Below are 18,994 nucleotides of genomic sequence, written 5' to 3'. Positions count from 1 at the left end.
GCACAGGTGACAACCCGGACTGGTAATTGGCATCTGAAGTGCGTGTGTGGGGGGGCGGTTTTGTGGGACCGAGCCCTCAACCTGCGGGATCTGATGCTCTCTGTGGGCAGATCGTGTCAGAATCCATTTGTCATAGGACACCCTGCTGGTGTCACGCAGTGCTGCTGACACCACACACGTCTCGTCTCCTATGGGAAGTGCTGTGAGCGCGGTAGCCGTGGAGTCGGCGGAAACGCAGGACGTGTTTTCCCCACGCAGCCACTGCAGAAGCGTCTGCTTTCGCGTGGGCTCCACGGCAGACCACGGCCAGGCGCGCCTGCTGCGCTACGGCCATCGGCACTGGACGTGTCCCTCCGAGCAGAGAGCCACACACGCAGACCCTCCATGCTGTCGGGAGGCACCCTTGAGAACAGCTGGTCGTGCACGTTTGGGCTGACACACGTGCGTGTTTGCATAAAACACAGCCAGGTGGAGACCTCTGTCTCCCAGTCGTCAGCTTTCCGTCGACTTAGCAGAGTTGCCGCGGCGCTGGAGGAACGCCGGCAGGCCGCGTGACCAGCACGTGTCCCTCTCCCCGGCTCGCTGCGAACACCCTTCCCCGAGCGCAATTCCACTGTGTGTGTGCGTGTGTGCGTGTGCGCGTGCGCATGCTCACACGTGCGTGTCTAGCGGAGAGGAGTTGCCGCGGCGCTGGAGGAACGCCGGCAGGCCGAGGGCAGGCCGCCCGGCCTCGTCTGCTCCGCGTGACCAGCCCGTGTCTCTCTCCCCGGCTCGCTGCGAGCACCCTTCCCCGAGCGCGATTCCACTGTGTGTGCGCGTGTGTGCGTGTGCGCGTGCTCGCACGTGCGTGTCTAGCGGAGACTCTGTGACGGAGCCTGCACCCTAAACATCTCTCCATCTTCCTGTCCCTCCCGTCCCCGCAGACACGGAACGGCTGTATTCAGTGGTGTTCCAAGAAATCTGTGGGCGCTACGGGAAGACGTACAGCTGGGACGTCAAGTCCCTCGTCATGGGCAAGAAGGCCTTCGAGGCGGCCCAGGTCATCATAGACGTGCTGCAGCTGCCGATGTCCAAAGAGGAGCTGGTGGCAGAGAGCCAGGCCAGGCTCGAAGCGCTGTTCCCCACGGCGGGCCTCCTGCCAGGTGAGCCCGCACTGTCCCCAGACCCCTGCGAGCACGCCGAGGTGTCGCTGCGCGTCGCTGGCCGAGTCGGCGCAGGGCACACCTGGCTGCCACGTCCGTGTCTGTCACATCGCAGAAACTCTCTTCCTGTCTGGGGCTCCCAGGCCCCCGCGGAGCTTGGTTGACTTGTGCAATGTGCTTCCACCCCGCCTGCCGAGGTTCCCTAAAATCAGGCACCTTCCTTTCCCCTTTCCTGAGGGGCAAACACGCTTGAATTTCCTGTGTCTCACTGTCATGTAAAGATTATATTCAGGACAAAATTGCTTCAAAGTTTAATAGGTGGCTTTGCCTTTTTTTCAGAAATGCGGTATAGGATTAATGTTTCAGCACCTAGTCAAACTTTAACAAGTTGATGATAAACAAGCAGGTAAATCTCCCCAAAGGAGCTTAATTTTTTTTTTAAGTAAAAGGCATCATTCGTTCTTAATGTGTCTGTTTGTATGCCCTCACCCCTGTCTTTACTTATTTTTCGTGAGAAAGACAGTTGGCTGTTCTCTCTTGGGGCTTGTTAACTCAAGATTGAGCAGAACTGAACTGCCTGCTCTTTCTGCTACACGTGAAATCAAGAATGTTCTAGATTACAGGACCAAAGAATGCTTAAAAATGGACTTTTGTTTTAAAATTCTTCCGGGAAGAAAGGCGAATACTCCGGTTTAGGATCCTGGTAAGAAGGGAGAAAAGCTGCATTGTCCGCAGGCACTTGGATTTACAGGCCTGTGAGTGTGGGTCGTGGTCACGGTTATTTACGTCTCCGCATCGGTCCAGGATGCAGATGGAACGTCCCGAGTGAGCAGAGAATTTCCTGGAAGGGCCCGTGCGTGCAGCGCGGCGTGCCCAGAGCCGCGTGCGCTGATCCTGGGGCGCACAGCCCCGAGACCCCGGCCGCGGGCACCGGTCCTGGGGGGTGCTCCGCGCCCAGCGCCCTGCTCACCGGTCACGCACACAGTCACCCCGTGAGCCGCGACGGCGGAAATACATCCCGACCGTTGTCTTTAAGCACAGAGGCAAACCCGTAGGTTAAGACGCAGCGTCTCCCCGTTTCTGAGTGCACGGTCACTAGCGTGAAGTGTGCTCACGTTACGTCACCGTCTCCGCCCCCGTTTACCTTGCAGAACGGAAACCGTCCCCTTCGGTCACTAAGCCCCCGTGCCCCTCTCCCCCAGCGCCTGACGCCCACCACCCACTTTCTGTGTCTGTGACTCCCTGCTCTGGGTCCCGCGTACGAGAGGCAGCACGTACTGTTTGTCCTGTTGCTCCTGGCCTTGGGAACTTAGCATCGGGCCCTCAGTCCTCGTCCGTGTTGCGTGGGGCAGGGTCTCCCCCCGTTTACTGCTCAGTGCTCTTCTGTGGCATGGACGCTCCCTGTTGTCCATGGACACTCCAGCCGTTTCCTCGTTGGGGCTGTCGTGAATAGCGCTGCAGGGAACATGGGGTGCAGGTGTCTCTCTGAGATCCCGCTTTCACCTTTTTCGGGTATGTGTCCAAAGGAGGGATCGTTGGGCTTTACGGTAATTCTATTTTTAGTCTTTTGAGGAACCGCCGTGCTGTTTTCCGCTGTGGCTCACCATTGTATTTTCCCCCCAGCAGGCCACGAGTGTTCCAGGTTCTCCACGTCATCAGCAATACTTACTTTCTGTGTTTTTTTTTTTTGATAGTATCTACGTGAATGCACGTGAAGTGATTTCTCCTCTGGATTCGATTTGCATTTCTCTGATGACTGGTGATGGGCAGCATCGTTTCATGTGCTGTTGACCATCCGCATGCCTTCTTCGGAGGAATGTCTGTTCGAGTCGTTTGCCCAGTTTTCAAATAGGGTTATTTGTTTTTTTTCTTGTTGAGTCTCTGGATTCTTAAGTATTCTGGCTGTCCAGCCCTTATCAGATAGATGACTTGAAAAGATGGTCCCCTCTTCCCTAGTTGGCCGTCTCGCTTGTTGGCTGTGTGCTCAGACGCAGAGGACTCTGTCAGGGTGACGCAGGTCCATGCGGCTGCTTTTGCTCTTGGCTGTGCTTTTCCTGTCATACCTGAGACATCGTCGCACAATCCAACGTCATGAGGCTTTCTCCCTCCCTTCCTTTGGGAATTTTGTAGTTTTAGATCTTGCATCCAGGTCCTTAGTCCATTTGAGGTTAATTTTTGTGTGTGGCACGAAGGAAGGGTCCAGCTTCACTCTTTGCACGTGGATACCCGGTCTCGCCAACACGGTGCGCTGAACAGGGTCCTCATTCTTCGCTGACTGGCTTGGATCCCTTGTTGGAGATCGTTCGCCCACATGCGCGCGGGCTTCCTTCTGTGTTCTCTGTTCTGTGCCATCGGTTTGTGCGCTTTTATGCCAGGGCCACGTTGTTTTGTTGACTATACCTTCCTAGTCCATTTTGAGACCATGAGCGTGAGGCCTCCAGGGTTGTTCTTTTTCAAGATCGTTTCAGCTATTTCGGGTCTCTCGAGAGTCCATATAAATTTTAGAATGGGTTTCTGTATTTCTGAAAAAATTCCTTTCAGATTTTGATAGGGATTGCTTCAAATACGTATACCACTACGGATAGCGTGAACACTTTAACAATATCAAGTCTCGCAATCCAAGAACATGGATGATTTCCATGTATTTGTATCTTTTTACACTTCTTTCATCAACGTTTTGTGGTATCACCGTATAAGTGTTTTGTGTTCTTCGCTGAGCTTCTTCCTTTTTGACACTGCTGTAAATGGAATTGTTTTCTCTCAAGCCGTCAGTGCACAGGCACACGTCTGATTCTCCCTGCCGCTGCGTCTCCTGCCGTGTTGCTGAATGTGCTCACGATTTCTAACGGCGTCATGTGTGTGTGGAGTCGTTAGGGTTCCCTAATGTAAGATCATGCCATGCGCCAACATATGACTTCGCGTCTTCCTGTCCAACTTGGTTGACTTAAATTTGTTTTCTTGCCTAATTTCTCTGACTAGGACTCAACTATTGTGTCAAATACAACAGACACAAAGATTGTTATTTTGTTCCTGATCTCAGAGAAGAAGTTTCAGCCTTTTTCTGTCGAGTGTGGCACCAGCCGAGGGCTTGTCATCCGTGGCCTTTATCATCTCGAGGTAGTTTTCTTCTAGTCCTAGTTTTGGTGTTTATATTGTTAAAGGGCGTTGAGTTTTCTCAAATGCTTTTTCTGTATCAGTTGGGATGATCATAGGCTTTTTGTCCTTCATTTTGTTCATATGGTATATCGAATTGATTTTCCTAGGTCGGACCCTGCATTCAGGAATAACTCCCATGTGGTCATGGTGTATGATGCTATGTTGTTGAATATTTTTGCATCAGTGTGTATTAAAGTATTGATCTGCAGTTTTCCTGTAACGTCTTTGTCCGGCTTTATCAGGGTAATGCTGGCCTCACAGTGAATGTGGGAACATACCCTGTTTTCAGTCTGCTGGGAGAGTTTAGAGGGTTTTTGGTGTTAACTCTTCTTTAAATGTTTGGTAGAATTCTCCAGGGAAGCCATGAGGACCTGGACTTCTCTGGTTACTGATCCAGTCTCCTTACTTTTTGTAGATCTGATCAGGCTTTCTATTTCTTCTTAATGTGATCTTGATATGTTATATGGTCTTAGCAATTTATCCATTTCTTCTAGGTTATCCAATTCGTTGGCATGCACTTTTTCATATTATTCACCTTTAATCTTTTATATTTCTGGGGCATTGCTTTCAATGTCTCCCCTTTTATTTTCTGGTTTTAATAATTTGCGGATTTTTTTTTCTAATTAATCTAAAAATTTGTCGTCACAGTTAACATTTGCCCTGGAGTCTGATTCATTGCTTAACATACAAAGCACATGATGTGTTCAGCATGCAGATAACTCTTTTCCTTCCTTGTCTGCCCAAGCTTTTCAAGGGGCGTTCCTTCTAGAATTGTTGTCCTGTATTGTAAGTTACCCTTCAGATGTGTTCTACTATAGTTCCAAGAAAATACGGTGTCTTAACCAGCCGGTCTGGGAGTCTGGCTAGAATACTAACAGGTGTTTAGTATGAATTTTACCTGGTGATGCAATCAATGCAGTGTCTTCATTCGGTACTCCCAGCGACCAGTGCAGAAGGCATCTTCACAGGTGGTCACAGACCATTACATGCAGAACGTGCACCTTAACAGTGAGCCCGGAGCTAGCTCTTCGCAGGCAGGTCAGTCCTGTGGAAGTCACCTGGCTGCTTTTCTTTCTCTTCACCTTCTTCGCCGATTCCAGGTGAAAAGGTTAAGGAGCCGTTTGATTTTTTTTTTTTTTTTTGATTCTGTGAACCTTGCTCTTTAGCATAAGACTGTTTTGCATGAGCTCGTTTTAACTTGTACTGGTCTTACACTTATCGATGATTTCAAAGTCTGACTCTGAAAACATGAGGTCATTTCCACACACCAGGAACACAACTGGGAGCAAAGCCTGCGACAGCTCGAGGGGTGTAAAGAAAAGCCCAGGATACCGGTGGATGAGAGAACCTGAAGGTCACGCAGGGGTGCTGGGTCAGACCAGGGGAGAGGACAGAAGGGACCTCGTTGAAAGGATTAGGGTGAGACACGGCGATGAGACCTTGCACATCTCCCGAGGGAGGTGAGCTGACAGGAAGAGGCCGCCCTGACTGCCCAGAGAGGCGGGCGGTGCACAGACTCGCCGGGCCACAAACGCATTCTTCCGTCGGCTTCCGGCCTGCGGTGTGCCGGTCACAGGAGGGCCAATGACACCGTCCGGCTTCCTACCCTGAAAGCTCATGCTTTGTGCACTGTTTTCTGTCCATTCTGCATTCTTCCCTTCTCCCCTTTATCTGAGCCCAAACTGAATTCCACCGGAAAGGTGAGCGACTGGAGTCCTGGGTGCAGTGACTATATCCAGAAGATGGACACAGAGTCCTCCTTCGGGATCTAGGTGTTCATTTCGTTCACTCAGTCCTTTGTTCCCGGCATTAAACAGTGGACGAGAACATAATCCCTGACGTTTCTTTTCTTTCTGAAGGTGTCTTCTGGTAGCACAGTTCAGGTTGTGGAAGTCACCTTGAGCTTATTAGGAAAGAAGGCTGCTGGTGGAGAGGGTGTGTTATTAATTCAACATCATTCATTTTTTTCATGCTTTCAAGGTGAGAGCTGTGTCCCACACAAGTATTTAGCAAGTTAAATTGGAGGAATGGATGGCTGGTTGCCAGGGGAAGCAGCCCCCGATTATCATGTAAGGGGTGTGTCCTTGGCCTGGCCAATCAGCAGGGGAAGCAGACCCTGATTGTGCTGTGCGGGCGTGTCCTCGCCAGGGCCAATCAGCAGGGGAAGCAGCCCCTGATTATCATGTAAGGGGCGTGTCCTCGCCAGGGCCAATCAGCAGGGGAAGCAGACCCTAATTGTGATGCGGAGGGGCGTGTCCTTACCCTGACTGATGGAGCTGTACCCTTACTTTGGCTCACCCAGTCCCTGGGAGTGTGGGGCTGACCCCTGGGGCCTGAAAGCTGAGGCCTACCTAACTGACATGCGAGGCCCTCCAGTGAAAAGGCTGACTGCATGCTACAGCCTCCACTCTTCAGGCTCCCAGCTCTGCCCTAAGCCAGACCAGCCAGGGCTCCTGCCTCTTCCAGCTTCTAGAGACCGTGGAAGGCCCTTGGCTCGTGGCCACATCCCTCCCATCTCTGTGTCTGTCTTCACATGGCCTTCCGTTTCATGTTCCCTTGTCGTCTCCGTAGATGGACACCAGTCATTGGACTTAGAGCCCTCCCGTAGACCAAGGTGACTCCATCTCCAGGTCCTCAGCTAATCACACCCGCAAGGACCCTATTACCGGATGCAGTCACATTCTGGGATTCCTGTGGACTGTTCCACTCACTGCACCCCAGAAATAGTGGGAGTCCTCCGTGTAGGCCTCGTGGGCTCGTGGGCTTCTTTGGAGAGCGACGGGGGCGTGACTGTGCTGTGAGGCGCCTTTGCTTCGGGCTCCGCTGGCTACGAGCTTCTGAGGGTTGCTCTGGGAGACCATCCTGCCTCGCCAGTGTGCTGAGGGAAGCAGGCTGACTGTATCCAGTATCTCTCAGGATTCACGGCAGATCCTGAGATACTGTTTTCACGTGCCCGAGTGTCTTAGCTCGGGCTGCTGTACCAAAAACCACAGAGCAGGTGGCTTAAAAACACGTTTATTCCTCCTAGTTCTGGAGGCTGGAGTCGCAGACCTGGGCGTCAGCGTGCTCAGGCTCTGGAGAGGCTCTCCTGGCTTACAGGTGGCCGCCTCCTCGCCGTGTGCTCACATGCTGGGGCGAGCTGTGGCGTCTGTCCCTCTTCCTGGAAGGGCCCCAGTCTGCTCATGGGGACCCACCCTCATGACCTCATCTAAACCTCATCGTCTCCCAGAACACCACCTAATTACCTTTGCGATTCATCTTTAACCCGTGCCTTACACAGAAGTGTATCGTTTAACAGCCACATGTTTGTGATTTTTCCAGATATCTTGTATTGATGTCTATTTTAATTCCATTACAATGTTTCATGTGCTTGAAGGTATTTTGTGCTCTGCTGTTGTTGGGGAAAGTGTTATATAAATGTCTCTTCAGTTCAGGTGCTTGGTGGTGTTCTCGAAGTCTGCTGTATCCTTACTTTCTGTTTACCTGTTCTAGCAGTTACTGGGAGAGGCGTTTGAGACCTCTCTGTCTAGTTCTCATTCGGTTCTATTAGTTTTTGCTTTATGTATTTTTAAGCACTGCTATTTGATGTGTACACATTTAGAATTATTATTTCTTGTTGAGAGATTGACTTATCTGTCATTATGCAATGTCCCTAATTTTCCCTAATGTTCATTGTTCTAAAGACCAGTTTGTTTTTAATATGGCTACCCCGACTGTCTTTTGAGTAGTAGTTTCATAATACCTAGTTTTCAGTCATTTTATTTGTGACCTGAGTATTTATACTTAAAATAGTTTTCTTGTAGACAATACATATGCGGTTGGGTCTCTTGTTTTTTGTTCTATTTTTTCATTCCGACAATCTCTAACTTGGGCGTGTTTATAACACTTATAAAGCTGTGTTATAAGGTCATTATCTGATAGTTCTGTCATCTCTGCGTCTCTGCGTTTGTTCCTATTGGTCACTCTTTCTCCTGGTTTGGGGTTCTATTCGTCTGCGTCTTGACTGGATACCAGGCATTGTGAATTTTACATCTAGCAGAGTCCTCGGTGTTACTCTATTCTCTGAAGTGTTTTCACCGTGTCCTTTTGGGAGAGGATTAGGAGGGTGGGTCCCCGTGAGCAGACTGGGGCCCTTCCAGGAAGAGGGAGCCAGAGCTCCGCCCAGCGTGCGAGCACACGGCGAGGAAGGAGGACCCGGGGCTTACGCCTCCCTCTGAGACTCCTGTAGCGCTGTCTGGAGAGGGCCCTGCATCCGGCCTCTGTCACCGTACCGAACAGTTTCGTGCTCGAGAAGGTGACTGTCACTCTTTGCTGTAGCAGCTGAGAAAGCAGAGACTTCCCCTCGTGCAGTGATTAGAAGAGTCACGATTATAGATTAAATATTGTTTTAGATAGAGACGGCAGTCTGTGCGTTTACATGTTACTGTTGTCATAAGCGGCGTGGGTTAAAGGTGGGTGACTCCTGTTGCTTTTGACGCACCCTGATAACCAGCCCCTCGTAGCTGGCGCTGTATGTAGCGGCATCGTCCTGCGTATTCCCTGTACCCGGTCCCTGCAGGTAACGAGTGTGGGGGCTGTCCCCTTCCCCAGGTGTGCTGTCGTGTTTGGCTGTGTCACCAAGGTCTGTTTTATTCTGGCGCCCTTCACGAGGCGGTGCTAGTGGGTGGAGGCCGTGTCCCCCCGCAGAGTGAGGAGAGGTGGTGGCTTTCTGCGGCACATGGAGCTTTTCTGCAGAACAGGAGAAGCACAGCCCTGGCCTGCTCAGTGCTCCAGGGAGCAAAGCCGCTCCGCCGAGACCGTCATGCACCCCCCGCGCCCAGCCGCAGCGCTGGCGCAGGCTCCCAGGGCACGCACCCCACAGGCTCGCCCTGCCTGGTCACATCTCAGCATGGGAGGGACCCCAGGTAAAGCCATTTCCAGTAAAATCACCCACGTAGACATGGCCACGGCCTGAATTGTTTTCTCGGGTGTGGTTCTGGGTAGGGACGTTTTGGAGCTGATTGGTCCTCCGAAGGCAGCCTGCGCCGGCCGGGGTGTCCTGGGAAGAGGCGGCACAAGTCAGGGTCACGGGCGGAGGAGCGTCTGTTCGGGGAGGCCTGTGGCCTGCACCTCCTGCACCTCACTGAAGCCTTTCCCTCCCCTCCAGGGGTGGAGAAGCTGATCCACCATCTGCGAAAGCATCGCGTGCCCTTTGCCGTGGCCACCAGCTCCGGGTCCGACACCTTCGTGATGAAGACCAGCGCGCACAAAGCGTTCTTCAGCCTCTTTCATCACGTCGTGCTGGGGGACGACCCCGAAGTGAAGAACGGCAAGCCGGACCCCGACATATTCCTCGCGTGTGCGAGGAGGTTCCTCCCCCCCGCCCCCGTGGACAAGGTGAGCGCCAAGCTGGGGACAGGCGGCGCGGGCGGGCGGAGCGTGGGGACCGCGGAGGTTTCCTGCGGAGGTTTCGCGGCTTTGGTGCGTTTCTGCCCTGCAGGACAGCGGCCTTCATTCTGCAAGCACGCAGGGGAGACGGGCGAGCGGTGTCTGCCACCTGCAACGGTGATCAGCGCCCGGTGACGGTGGCTGTTCAGCTTTGCTCTGAACTGTCACCGTGCCGTGACTGCTGAGACAAGGTGCTTAGCCACCAGCTCTGCAGATGCAGACCCAGCACGCGGAGGCAGTTCGTGCTGGTGCCGCCTGTGTGGCAGCCGGGGCATGCCTCCGGTGAGGGTGCGGAGCCACGCGGCTCCCGTGGGTGAGGCTCGGGCCTCTGCGCAGGGATGCGGGGGACAGCGTTTCCCCGGTGGGTTGTCTCCACTTGCTGACCGGTGGGCTGGAGCCCGGACGCCAGCCCGGGGGTCACTCAGAACCCGGCTGCCCGGGACGGAGCTCCGATGGTGCTGCTGTGACATCTGTTCCTTCTTCTGGCCCAGGGCGCAGCTTCCAGACCCTCGGTCACATGGCCTTCATGGAAGTGTCCTTACTCGGGTGCAGTTGCTTGAATCATCTGCCGTTGGGGACAGAGTCATTGGACCTGGAGGGTGGGCCGTGGGGCTGCAAGTTCCACCCTTGTGATCTTGCCTTTGTCTTCCTGGTGACCAGGCCCAGTCCTGAACGTCTGGGGTCCACCAAGAATCACCTCGTTAGTACAGACTCAGTTCGATCGAAAGTGCTTATTACGAATAACCAAATATGGCCCTTTCTGGAAATCCGCAGGGTTTCAGGAGCTCTGCCAGGAATCGGGGACGAAGACCGATTATATGTGTATACGTATTGCATAGATTCGTTGGGTGACAGTGGGTGCATTCGTGGAGGTAGACGTGCGTCGGCCGATTCAGATCTCATCACGGAATTCATCTCGAAAGCAGTGTCATGACTAGGGCCCAGCCTGAGGCTGCCCAGCCGCTAAGTCCCAGAGTCAGAGCTGAGCCCCGGGGCGGCCTGAGCGTCCTGGGTGTAGCGTCCATTGGCCTCTGACGTCGGGGTGTCTGCGCGTTGGGGCCCAAGCGTCCTACCACGTACGTGGAAGCGAGTTCTTTCCCCCGAGGATGTCCCCTTCTTCTAGAATGCCCCCACACCTTCTGGTTATGAGCCCCCTCCCAGAGAGGCCATGTCCTCTGTGGGGTGCCGGCTGTCTGGTCACCGGTACAGTGGCGGTAGCACCCGGCTCCAGCTGGTCCCCGAGCCATTCAGAGCGGCGTGCAGGAGCCCGCGCTCAGCGAGGTCCAGGGGGGCAGCGGACATGGACTGGGCGCGGCGCTGCTCCTGTCCGACCCCTCTGTGGGCCCGGCCGCTCTGCGAAGCGGGCATGACGCGGGGCCTGTGCTCTCAGACACATGGCGTTTCACGCTGTAAAGTGAGTGTGGGCGCAGAGCGTACGTGGAAAGCACATACTGGCTTCACGGGAGACGAGTCTCCGTGAAATCTCGTGAAGCAGGGCCCAGCCTGTGAGCGCACGGCCCGCGTGTCCGGGGGCAAGGCCGCTGGAGCCCCGCCCGGCGTGGGCCACATCCCTTGGCGGCTGTCCACACCGTGGGTGTGGCACTTGTCAGAGACATGGGAGCAGTGGCCCATGTTGAGTCATTTAGCTCCTGGCGTGGTCTAGACGTCAGTCTGGTGCGAGCCCACGCTTGTGTATGGCTGTTCGCCTTGCCAGACGAGGCCTTTCATGTCATATTTGTCATGCACATGATTAGGGTTCTTTGGGTTTTATCTCGTGGGAGGTGCATGTCGTGATCCCGGAGGGAGGTTCTGACGGGCCTGGACTCCTGGCCAAGGGGGCAGCCGTGGTCGCCTGCGTCCGCTTGTCGTCCTGCTCCGGGAAGCAGGGTCCAGGGCTCGCTGGGATGCGGCGTGGCTCTCACGTGCTGCCCCTCTGCCTTTCGCTGTTTGACGTGGTGCAGGCCTGAGGGCCTCTGAAGGTCAAGGGCATGCCGTGCAATTATGCAGCCACTAGAGAGAGTCACAGTTGCTTTTGGGAACGTGTTGTGCCGTGCATGTCCCCACAGTAATTAGGAGCGTGCCAGTAGGAGGACGTGCGTGAACCCCAAGGCGTACGGGGAGGAGGATTACATTACAGAGGTGCTTTCCGTCCTCCCGCGTGGAAGAATTACATTGACGTCGAAAGTTCTTCTTCACTGTTATTTATGCATCAATCTTTCATGATACAGATAAGCAAAAGTGACACCTGCTTCAAAAGTCCCCTTAGCCCACCGTCATGCTGATGAGCAGGCTGAATGCTTGATATATGCTGAGGAGACGCTCAGCTTCGGCGGGGTGAGGTCTCCCCTGAATCTCAGAGACCATGGGGGCAGAGGCTGTCACTGCCCAGCTTCTGTAGTTCACAAGCTTCTGGGGCATGCGGCGCGAGCCAGGGGCTCCAGGCCCAGGCAGGGTGGGGGAGCTCGCGGGAGGCAGCCCAGGCCCTCTGGGTGGCTGAGCTCCTAGCTGCAGAGGTGCACATCTGTGCTGCGAGATACGAACGACGGCACCGTTGACACACGACTTCCTAGGTCGGTACCTTTCCCGTTGCAGGCGAAAGCGGAAATCGGTTTTGAAAAGCACGGCGGTCGTGACTTCGCACATCTCCGTTTCTGGTTGTGACATCAGGAGCTGAGTTTCAGGAGTTTTATTTAAATTACTTTTTTGTCGTGTCCTGTTTTCAAGGAAGTTAGTTCCTCACGTGAAGCTTTGTTCCCCTAAAGAGTCAAACAATAGGATGGATGTGTCTAGCGTGATCTTGTGGGTTGCGGGTGAGTCAGGTGGCCGTCAGCTGGCTTCTACCACCATCAGGAAGCAGCGGGCCCATGGCAGGCCATGGCTCCGGGTGCACGTGACAGCACCCTCTTTGCCATGCTTACAGACAGTGGCTGGTGGGCCGCTGGGACCGAGCTCATCTACGCGGACTGCGCGTACCACGGGCCCCACTCCGCCTCCTCTCCCCAGGCGAGCGGACTGGCTTCCGCCGCGCCGTTAAATCAGCCGTGGCCGCCGCTCACTCTGGACGTTTCCCCTGCCCCTCTCCGAATGGAATACAGAAATCCTGGCGACTCTGCCCATCTGCCTTTGCGACCACAGACGCCGTTCATCCAGCAGGACTCGTGTCCCCCTGCGGCATTCCGTCCAGTCGCTTCGGCCTGACTCCTGGTAGGCGGCTTGCTGAGCAGTTAATTCTCCGTCTGAGGATGCGCACACACAGACACGCGTATCAGACACATGTGACGGCTCCAGCAAGAGGCCCGCAGTGACGTCATCACTGGATTTGTGACGGGCCGCGAGGGGCTCCCTCATACTCGTTCCTGGGGTGGGGGGGTTCGTGCCAGTGAAACCGCTCAGCGTTTTCCTCGGTCGTGCGTACACCGCACACGAGCTTCGGCCGTCTTCACGTGTCAGGCACGTCTGAGAATGATGTTCTCGTTAGGGACCCTTCCCTCCGGCGGGGCCAGGGGCGCTCCCCGCAGCACCCCGGTCTCTGCGCAGCGACGCCCCCCTGCCCAGCCCCCAGGGTCTTGCTCCCCTGGAGCAGCCGCACGTTCCCGGAGAGTCTCCGCGGAGGCCCCATCGGGATCGGTGTTGGAGCGGAAGGAACAGAGCCTCCTGTACCCCAGGTGGAGAGGAGGATGCACAGGACACGCCCGTGGGGACCTGAGCAGGTGTCCTCGGGGTGCCTTTCGCCCTGGACACTCTGCAGAGCACACACCTGAGCAGACGGGGAGGGAGGGCGCCGGCCCGAGGTCCCTGTGTTTCACGCACTGCCGTGTCTAGTGCCCCGGGAGGTGGGTGCCAGAGGCGTGGACGCTTCCAGTGGAAATGCGTCCGCTGCCTCTGCGGGTCGCCCACACTTTCCGTGACAGCTGCACACGCACGGAGGGCCGGAGCGCCCTGGAAAACGGGCACCGGTTGTGATTCGCGCACGTCACTCACGCCCCGTCACCTGTGGCTCGAAGTGTATTCCTCAGGCCACTGTTTTGGGGACCTTCGTGAGTTCCTCGCGAACAGAAGCTTCTGTGTTCTGGAAAGTTCCGCAGTACCGTTTACACAACAGGTGCGTGCGGCTGTGCTGCTCGGAGCGCGTTCGTGCCAATTATCGCACGTTGCGCATCTCCAGCCTCTCGGCGAATGTGCGCAGTCTCCTTCCTGCAAAAGATTTCTCTGGGTGGGTGCTCAGAGAACATTCTGGAAACCTCGTACATAATGGCACCCTAATGGGCAGTGTGGAATTGGACTTTAAACGAGCATTGAGAGACGAACAAGATTACAGGCGTCCCCACAAGCCAGCATCTCTTCAGCCCCGGACATGCCGGCCACCGCACGTGTCAACACCTGCAGCCCGCCTTCTCCCCGTGCCTGGACGCCTGCGGAGTGTGCAGGAGGGGGCTCGAGGGCCTCGTGCACGCCAGAAAGCACGTCCTGGGGGGTGTCGCCTCCGCGGACCCCTCATCGATGCTTCACTGCGTAACTGGGCCACAGGCGGAGGCCGCGCAGGCCTTCTGAGGGGCGGCTGTGCATGTCCGCCTCGAGGACGACTCAGCTGCCGGCCCACGGGTCATTAGGGTTTCATCCCGTCCAGGCCGGTGGATGTCTCAGGCTTTCCCCGTGCCTGCCTGTCACTTCCATACTTGCCACCTCTGCTGCACGGGACACTAGGCCGCGGCGTGGAAAACCCGTCCCCCGGTGGCGAGGGCCGTCCCCGCGTCCTCACACGGCCCTGCTTGCCCGCCGTCCAAGGCCGGCCTCGTGTGGCCCCGGCTCCCGTCTTCGGGACGCGTGGGCTGTGTCCCGCACGGAGCGTTGCTTTCCTTCCCCAAAGCACAGGCCATTTTCGTCACCGCACACCCACTTGAATGCACCTGGAAATGGGAAGAATACAAGGCTTCTGTTGACCATCTAGAAGCTACTGAGACTTGTTTCAGGAACCTTTAGAGTACTCGGCACCTCTGAGAGCTCTGCCGAGCTTTTCGCTGGTTTCCGAGAAATTGGTGGACACAGAGTCTGCATCATTAAACAGAAAATTAGATAGTTTTTGAGCTGCCCTTTGTGTACCACTTAATTTATGTGCATATACTTTAAAATGGACAGTAAGGGTGCCTCATGATGCATTTCTCATGAGTAAACTGACAGTTCCTTAGGAAGCTTCACACCCCACCCATGCGCACCAAGGTGTCAAATCCTAATTGTCTTGCAAGTCTTTTCTCAAAGGGAAAAAGAATCAATTTCATGGTATAGTTCATTCATATAACTAGCTTGTAACTGCAGAAGATTTGAGTATGAATATGGTTATCTCGGTGCTGGCTTTATAGATTTGCAAACCAAAATTAACTCAGGAAGACAGTAGCTCCGCAGCGTGCACGGGTTACTGAACTCAAAGTCAGACGCCTTATGTAGGGGACCCCGGCAAAGCCAGGATCTGCTCTACCTGTAGATGGGCGGACGGGTGTGTGGGGAGGGAGGGCGGGAAGTGTAGGTAGGTGGGTGGGTGGATGGATGTTCAGATGGATACATGATGGACCGACAGATGAATAATATAAAGAAAAGTATTAATAGAAAATACATGCAAACTTCAGTCTTCTTCACGAAGTTACTTACAGACTTATTCGAACACCTAACGAAGTGCATATGTACTGAACATTGCAATATTGTGGTACTTACTGATAGGTAATTCAGTCTGACAGAGAACATGGAGAAAAAACTTGAACCTTACATGAGCGCTAGTGATCAAAACTCAATCAAAGATAAAGTTTTAGGCCTCGTCATAGTTTTGATGTCTCGGAATGTGAAAACTGAACTTGATGTTACAAAGTTAATGAATAGAATAAAATCGACTGCAAAAGATGATATAATGAAATTTTTAAGCTAAAAACAGTGGTGTAGTTGAAAATTGTTCTTAATGATCGGACTTGGTCACGGGCTTTCTATGTGGCGAGTAGCCGTGGGTGAGGCTCTGGGGGACTTACCCCGTGCTCGTGCACCAGTCCAGGCCTCTTGGGAGTATGGAAGTGACCTCGTATCAAATATCGTGTTTTCCCAAGCGAAAGGGAAAGCTTTGGTCCCCGGGGACAGTGTAGTCACCTTTGAAAAGTCCGCTAGTTTCAGAAGAGCGTATAACGCAGAAGGGACAGTGGGAATTCTTCTGAGCCTAGGAGTCCCCCAGCGTGTGTCAGGTCGGCCTGGACGGTGTGGTCTGGAAGGCGGGGACGGCACACACGCCCAGGACTGAAGAGCCACTTGTCAGGCGGTGGGCTCCTCGCCCTCGTGGCTGTCCCCATCCGTTTCCTGTGCTGCTGACGCGAGCTGCTGAGCAGAGGGGTGACGTGTTGGTGACAGCGAATGCACGGGCGCCGAGTGTGGGACAGCACGTGGGAGCGAGGCACCGCGCGCAGCTACCTGGGGCAGGTGTGTGGGAGCTGCCGAGGCCAGCCTTGCTGTCCAGCACCACTGCGGCCAGTGCCCGGCACGTCACGAGGCTCGCGTCACGCCACCTGACGCGCAGTGTGCCGTCCACGCACACCCTTTGCTCCCCGGGTGTCTCCCGGGTCCCATCCACTGTCTCCGTCCCCCCGGCCTCCACACAGGATCTGGTGCCGACCGTGCGACTTACCTGTACTTACCTTGAAGACTCAGTGCAGGGGCCTGCCGACCCCTCGCTGCTGTCTGTGCTGAGCAACCTGGCTGGGGACGCAGACGCACGGTGGCCCTGGTGCCCTGCTGCCAACTCACGCGTCTCCAGAGTGGTGAGTGCTGCACCCCGCTGGGCGCCCCAACACGCTTCACCTCCCAGTCCCCGCAAATGTTATTCTTTCTAAATTAAGCCCCTCCAGCTACACTTTAATTAAGCTCGTCTGCGCTCCTCGAAATGGAATGCAGATGGGGTTCAGCCTTCACCTGGCACGGTGAAGAGAACACTGGACTCCGGAGGCTCGGCTCTGTTCCTGGATTCTGTCACCTGCGTTCCTGGGCGACCTTGCTTTACCTCCGCACTTCCCTTGGCTCAGACCCCAAACCCTGACTGGGCTGGGCCAGTGTCTGCGCTGCTGTTCGGACACGGTGATCCCTTTGCTGCCCTGAGCACCCTACAAGGTCACTTCCGCCATGCCTCCAAGGTTAGCAGGCCGTGACAGGAACACAGTTTCTGTAGCACTCTGAGAAGCTGTGTCCCGGCCAGCCCGCCCCGCCCCGCCCAGCCAGGGCATCCGTGGGGGCCGGGCCGCGGGAATGCTCCGACCAGGCACTTCCGTGCAGGCTGGGAGTGTGCTCTGCAGTGCGTGTGCCACGAAATTAATGAAAGGGGCGTGCAGTCCACACACACGTCCCCGTGCCTGCATGGCCGAGGCAAGTGCTGTGGGCTGGACGAGGGACAAAGGTGGCCCGCTGCCCAGCCTCCCCCACCGGCACGCAGTGGCCGAGCCCTGACTTAGAGGAGAGGCTCTGTGCAGAGAGGAGGGTGCAGAGGTGACTCACACCTGCCAGGTGGGCGGGATGGTCTGAGGCCCCAGGGCGGTGTGGGGGAAGGGGGAAGGGGGCTGGGCCTGGAGAACAGCCAGGCCTCTAAGGGGAGGAGGACCAGAGTTCAGCGGGGGTGAAGCCTCTGCAGGGAGCTGGGCGTGCGGCAGGGGGGCTGGGGGGCTGGGGGTGTTGCTGATTCAGTGCAGACCACACTTCCTCCTTGCGTTTGTGCGCGGCCTGAGCTGCTTCCTTCAGCTGGCTTCTCCCACTGGCTTTATGACCCTCAAGAGCGGTGACTAAGGCAGTGTTTCCTGGTGACTTTCAGAGATTGACGTTTGGTTTCCGTGGCAGTGAATATTCGTAAAACTTCTGGGTGTCAGGCACCGGCCCCTTTCCTCCTCCAGTGGCCTCAGAGCAGGTTGGGCCGGGGAACCTGGACCAGGCAATCACCAGGACACAAACAGCTGCTGACAGGTGTCCGACGTGCTTCAGAATGTACGTGTTCTGCTCTCTAATTCTGCTGCTTCTGACAAGGGGAGACCGGGCGCTGAGGCCCCGTCCCGCGTGCAGCGCGCGCTGTGCTGCCGCCTGGTCCCCTGGTCCCCTGGTCCCCTGGTCCGCGCGCTGCTGCTCTCTCCAGCCACGCGCGTGCGCTGTCCCTCCGCTGCTGTGCGGTTCTGTGTGGCCACGGCGCCTGGGCATCTGCGTCCAGCGTGCCCGGTTCCCTGGGAGCCACCCACTCCTGCTGCAGCCCTTGAGTTTCCCCGACCGGTCCTGGTCAGCCACCACCCTCAGGGGACTGTCCTCTGAGGCCCCGGGAGGAACCTCCGCACACACAGTAAGAGCTGCTTGCACGGCTTGGGCCAGATGCGGTCCCCCAGGGCACGGCAGACGCTCCCCGGTCCCCGCTCCCCGCCCCGGCCCGGGTTTCACACAATTGTCACGGAACACGAGGAGTGTCTAAAAAAGTCGTTGGATATGTAAGTGCCGTGGACGCAGATAAAAGGCTCGGGACATTTAGAGTGTGATCGGGGCAGAACGTCACAAACACAGGGACAGAGGCAGCCCCCGGGGAGCCTCTGAACCCCATCAGTCAGAGCAGGAGCTGGGGGGTTTCGGCGGAGCCGTGTATCCCTCGGACGAGCCGGGGCTCACGGCGGGACCAGGCAGCAGGGAGCGGGGACAGCGCCGGGCGCTCCGTGCGGCCCCGGAGGGGTGGCCCCAGACGGTGCCTCCCGTGTCCCTGCCGTGTCCCCGCCGACGTTGCGGGCGTCCCCGCCCACAGCCCCCTCTGCGCTCACAGCCCCGACTGCAGGGCGCTGGCCTGTCCCTCCCGCGTGCGGTGTGGGGACACGCTTGCTGCCCGCTGCGCCTGCGCGGAGAGCAGCTGCCGCCGGGTCCGCGCCCCATGGAAGGAGGGCGGCGGGGAGGATTCGGGGTTCCCGCCGCCGAGCAGGCCGCGGGGACGCCGAGACGGGGAGAGACGGGACGGGGTCCACCGGACGTGAGGCGTCAGGCGGCATGAGCCCCCTCCCGGCCAGCAGCGTGTGGGGCTGCTAGGACTCCTGGTGACGATGTGGGGTGACAGGCAAGGGGACAAGGGGCTGGGGGAAGAGGGGAGCGGCGGGCACGGCCCCGCCTGCGTGGTCGTGGGCTTCAGGAGGACGGGGGACGTGCGAGCTGCTCAGCGGTGCGGGGGGGCCCCCTGCCCGGTGTCGCCCCGCAGTGGGAAGGGCGGGGGTGCGGGGGGGTGGGGGGAGCGCTGTTGT

At 56.4% G+C, this 18,994-nt stretch overlaps 1 protein-coding gene across 1 annotated transcript in view; it reads left to right on the top strand.

Annotated features, from left to right (window-relative positions):
* Nucleotides 1–886: 886 nt before the first annotated feature.
* PUDP (pseudouridine 5'-phosphatase) overlaps nt 887–18,994 on the top strand; it is a gene marked incomplete at its 5' end in the record, with an annotated part of 20,471 nt that continues 2,363 nt past the window's right edge. The window contains 3 exons of the mRNA XM_025044185.1: nt 887–1,142; nt 9,445–9,674; nt 16,355–16,513. Of these exons, the coding sequence (XP_024899953.1) occupies nt 887–1,142; nt 9,445–9,674; nt 16,355–16,513 (645 nt within the window). The remainder of the gene's footprint in view (nt 1,143–9,444; nt 9,675–16,354; nt 16,514–18,994) is intronic.

The sequence above is a fragment of the Pteropus alecto genome, unplaced genomic scaffold (genome assembly GCF_000325575.1).
Source record: "Pteropus alecto unplaced genomic scaffold, ASM32557v1 scaffold142, whole genome shotgun sequence".
NCBI lineage: Eukaryota > Metazoa > Chordata > Mammalia > Chiroptera > Pteropodidae > Pteropus > Pteropus alecto.
This window is presented reverse-complemented; position numbering and strand designations above follow the sequence as displayed.